At 44.8% G+C, this 4,698-nt stretch overlaps 1 protein-coding gene across 1 annotated transcript in view; it reads right to left on the bottom strand.

The window, feature by feature from the left end:
* Positions 1 to 594: 594 nt before the first annotated feature.
* stxbp5l (syntaxin binding protein 5L) overlaps positions 595 to 4,698 on the bottom strand; it is a gene marked incomplete at its 5' end in the record, with an annotated part of 431,930 nt that continues 427,826 nt past the window's right edge. The window contains 3 exons of the mRNA XM_080753048.1: positions 595 to 713; positions 2,103 to 2,323; positions 3,232 to 3,343. Coding sequence (XP_080609174.1) covers positions 672 to 713; positions 2,103 to 2,323; positions 3,232 to 3,343 — 375 coding nt within the window. The 3' untranslated portion in view covers positions 595 to 671. The remainder of the gene's footprint in view (positions 714 to 2,102; positions 2,324 to 3,231; positions 3,344 to 4,698) is intronic.

Genomic DNA, 4,698 nt, shown 5'->3' with positions numbered 1-4,698 from the left:
AAATATAAAGTTTTTCATAGTTTCTGTCGTTGGCTTATATCATTAAATAAAAGTTGTATTTGTGTATCTCCTTCTTTTAAAGTAGCATGCTGCTTTTTAATATGGCAGTTTGATATTTTTATTTTGAGTTTTTTTAAATAAGTCATCCATTTTTTTTAAATGTCATGCATTTTCTTTGTTGGATCCTTTAACTTTAGATTATCTACACAGTGAGGTCCAGGAAACTCACCCACCCACACTCACACACAGACGCACACTCACACACACACGCACACACACGCGTGCACACACACTCGCACGCAAACACACGCTCTCTCTCACACACACAGACACACACGCACACTGATGGACTGTTGGACAGCAGTCTGCAGGCGATAGTGTTCGTGGTGCGCGTCCATCTCAACTCTAACATCTAGACGAGACACAGACCGGTCCTGGTCCATAAACAAAGTGACAGGGCTGACGTACACAGCAAACCAGAGAGGTCCATCATGAAGGCTAAATCACTCCCGTGTATGTCTATCTGTCTGTCTGTCTGTCTGTCTGTCTGTCTGTCTGTCTGTCTGTCTCTCTGCCTCTCTCTCTTTCTTCAGCTGTTCTTGTCTGTAGAGCGAAGAAGGTCCGTGTCCCGGCGTCGCCTCTCCCATCAAGCCGTGGGGGGGTCGGGGCTCTCAGAACTGGTACCACTTCTTGTCCTTACATTTTAGCATCAGCTGTCAACGAAAAGAGAAAGGGGACATCTTAGAGGGTTGCACTCTTGCACTTATAAGCACACTTACTGTACATAGTTCATTTTAAAATCGTATCTTCGTATAATTGGCCCTCACTAATGCTCCTTATAACATGGCACAGTTCTCAGGCCAAGGACCCCTTAGCTGAGAGACAGATGAAGCAGGGACCCCCTCTGCATACGTACATACTACTGTACATTCCATAGATAGCTTCATAGACTTGTTTGACAGCACTGTCATTGCGTAGCGTTGTGTTAGATTCATGTTAATTAATGTGTATTTTCAGACAGTTCACCGCTTACAACCCTCATCACTTAGTAATTTCTCTTGGTCTGCTCTTTTTTTCCCCTGCACCAAACTTCTTAGCCTGGAATAGCAGGAAGGTGTTGTGGGCTTGTAGATTTGATATTTTCAGCAAATGTTCATCTCAGAATAGGGTTCAAGTTTTTTATGTAAATACAAATGCAAGACCCATGGTCTACACGCAGTAGTGCTTTGGAGGCTGGACGTAACACCACGGCGTACGGACAATAATTTTACCACATGCACGCACAGGAACGGCACAGAACAGTGCTATGCGCGCGTGCATGCTAGAATGCGTCCCCATAGATTCAAGTGACGCAACATATAGCCTATCTAATCAAATGGCTATATTTGCATCACAAGTTTACCAGGTTTACCAGTGAGTGGTGTGCAGCGCATCCCCCCTAGATTCACAAGTACCCTATTCATATGCATACTTTAAAGCCTACTGTAGGTTTCCAGCGGTGACTGCATGTGTATGTGTGTGTGTGCACCCTCATACATGGCTCCATTACTGTGGTATGTAGGCTGCTGTTTCAGATTTGTTCAAAGCTAACTTTGTTTCTCTACTGCAACGCTATATTTTCTAATTGAATTAATGAAAATAGAAAATAAAATCTTAAGTAACAATGCAAATGTAATTAAGACTAGAAAACATTGTTTTAGTTTAATTCTTTCTAAATAGCCTCTAGACTCTAGCCTCTGCTTGCACGTGAAGTCAAGCACCACTGTCTACACGTTCTGTGCCTCGATCAGTGGGCGGGCCGTGGACACTTCAGAAACCTGCAATGACATCATCGACGGGGATTCCAACCTAATAGAAACTACAGCCTTTCTCTCCCTGGAAGTCAGCATGCTGAAATATGGCTGTATCTCAAATACTATTCAAACTTGATAGGTGGTTTTGGTGTCTAACCCAAGGTTTTTAGGTCTCAAGAAGACAAGGAACCTGGTCAGTGAAATCACCATCAGTAACACACACTGAATATACCATCAGTAGATTATTTATTGCAAAATCCAAGATGGCAAATTAGAAGGGTCAATATACACGTGGACATGGACTCTCACCTCGTGGGCGTGTTTGGAGAAGGATTCTGCGCTGGTCATCATGAGCGCTGTGCGTTCCTCCAGCTCGCCCAGCCTCTCGCCTCTCTGGTCCAGAGCGATGCGGGCGCGCGCCAGGTCTCCCACCACCCCGCCCGCCGCCGCCTTCATCTGGTCGATGCCCACCTGCCCAGGGATGTGCTGGGCCAGACTCCGCGACGCTTTACCAGCCGCTGCCTCGCCGACTAAATGGACGTTAGACGAAAGAAGGAGAGAGAGAGAGAGAGAGAGAGAGAGAGAGAGAGAGAGAGAGAGAGAGAGAGAGAGAGAGAGAGGAGGGGACACTTGATGATGTACACCAGGGGTCTTCAACGTTTTCAGGCCAAGGACCCCTTAGTTGAGAAAGAGATGAAGCAGGTACCCCCACAAGCTTTTTTATAGATTCCATATGGTTTCATCGTTTGACAGCACAATCATCAGTGTATTTTGGGTTCATGTAAATTTGTGTTTTCAGATATTTAACTACTTGAACTGTCAATACTTATACACTTACTTTCACTCTGTACTGATGCTGCATTCACACTGAGAGAAGCCAAGCTAATGGTTGGCTTGGTAATTCAATGTAATCTCTATGCAAACCAGCTTTTAAAATTGCCATGCTCGAAAAAAAAAAGCATGGTCATTTTAAAAGCTGGCTTGCATAGACATTACATTAGCTTGGCTTCTCTCAGTGTGAGTGCTCTTTTTTTCCCCTCTACAACAAACCTCTTTGCCGATAGCCGATCTACAAGATCACAACACCGTTGTGGGCTTGTAGATCTGCTATTTTTTGCAAAAGTTCTCAGAATATGGACACTAGCGTTCAAGTGGTTAATATAAAAAAGGGGACAAAAGGTTCTATCACTCAGTTTTGGAGGACACCCTGTAGTAACTGAGGACCCCCTAGGGGTCCCGGACCCCCTGTTGAAGACCCATGATGTACGCAAAACTCAGCTCAGGATACCAATTTCATTCAATCAAAAGAGAGAGAGAGAGAACTCAAATACGTAGGGTACAGGATGAAGAAATCATGAAATTGGAAGTGACAGAATGAAACAAATAAATGAATGAACGATCGTGCAAAAACACTAAAGATCAACACTGGCATACATACACAGCTCCTCTCTGTCGAAGGTCTGGGCGTTTCCTCCAAAGAAGCCCTTGAGGAATCCTCGGTTCTGAGCCTCTGGTGTTTCTAGAGCGATGAACAGCTCTCCAAGCATCTCCTGACAAAACCAGGCAAAAAACACAGGAGGGTTTAGGAATCCATGCTCACTTTAGTGAACTCCCTAAATACAATGTTCATTTCATCGACTGCTTTTTCTTTTTTCCACTGACAAATAAAAACTGAGCTATGATGACTAAAATCTAAGAGTTGAGACATTACATTTTGTATAACATACATAGCCGTTCTACATGCTCACAATGCCTCATTTCACAATTTCGGCCTCTAATATTTGACAATTTGACAGGTTGAGAACCACTGATTTAGAAGATGATAAGTTGACAATGGTTGACGCATAGACATAGAAAGGTAGACGCCTCCTTCGACTCTGATGCATGTGCATCGAGGGACTAGGGCCGGCTTTACACTGCAGTCCAATCCAGCCCAAATCCGATTTGGTTTCAAATCTGATCTTTTGGCCAGAGTTTTCACACAGCATTTGCAAGTGACACAGATCTGATCTGTGCATTCAGACAGCGTTAGCCCAAAGCTGCTCTGCGGCGACATGCATGCTTTGGTTACCATGGTAACGACGTAGGCGTCATGGCGTTACGTCACTACGGCGACGCTGGTTGATTACGTTCTGATTACGTTCAGGAAATGCGACATAATAGACCATAGTAAACACACGTTAATATTGTTTTTCTCTCTTCTTTTCTTTACTCTTGTGTTTCGCTCTTCTCTCTCGTTTTCACTGTTTAGCTCACGTGTTTTCTCTCTTCTCTTTTGTTTTTCTCATGTGCTCAATGCGCTGTAATCAAATAGTAAATACTCGCGCTCTGTAATGATGTAATTTACAGCCGCGCTCGGTGACGCTTGGCCAGTTTGAAGTGGCTTGTATGTGACCTGCATAATAACTCAATGGGGTGGATGTGGTTGCTGCTTTCAGACTGTGTCAGATGTCCTCAGATCCGATATGGATCGGATTTGAAACTACCTCTGGATGTGGTTTTTCAAAATCGGATTTCATGTGACCTGAATGTGACATGTTTGGATTTAGACTATTTAAAAAAAATCGGATTCCACTTTTGAAGTGACTCAGATCTGATTCAGGCTAGATTTCAGTGGCAGTGTAAAGCCGAGAGAGTGTTTTCTACTGGTGATTCAGTCCGAGTGTATCAAAGGGTGCGCTCGTTTTATTGTCCACGACATTGCAAGCGGCGCGAAGGCCAGCGGACCTTGGTCCTGCTCTTCGCCCCCGAGCGCCGCAGGCGCGAGTGGCCGCGAAGAGCGGGCCAGGGCCGCGCGAGTTACGAAGCCGTGGTGAATGCAATCGTTATATTTATGCCCAGGCCGTAAGGCCTGGGCAAGCCCACGATAAACGCCCACGCAGTCCACCCGGTGCGCATTTCCGAA

Source organism: Nannobrachium achirus (assembly GCF_963921795.1).
Source record: "Nannobrachium achirus genome assembly, chromosome: 22".
Lineage (NCBI taxonomy): Eukaryota > Metazoa > Chordata > Actinopteri > Myctophiformes > Myctophidae > Nannobrachium > Nannobrachium achirus.
The sequence above is the reverse complement of the archived record's forward strand: the minus strand, read 5'-3'. Positions and strand labels throughout refer to the sequence as shown.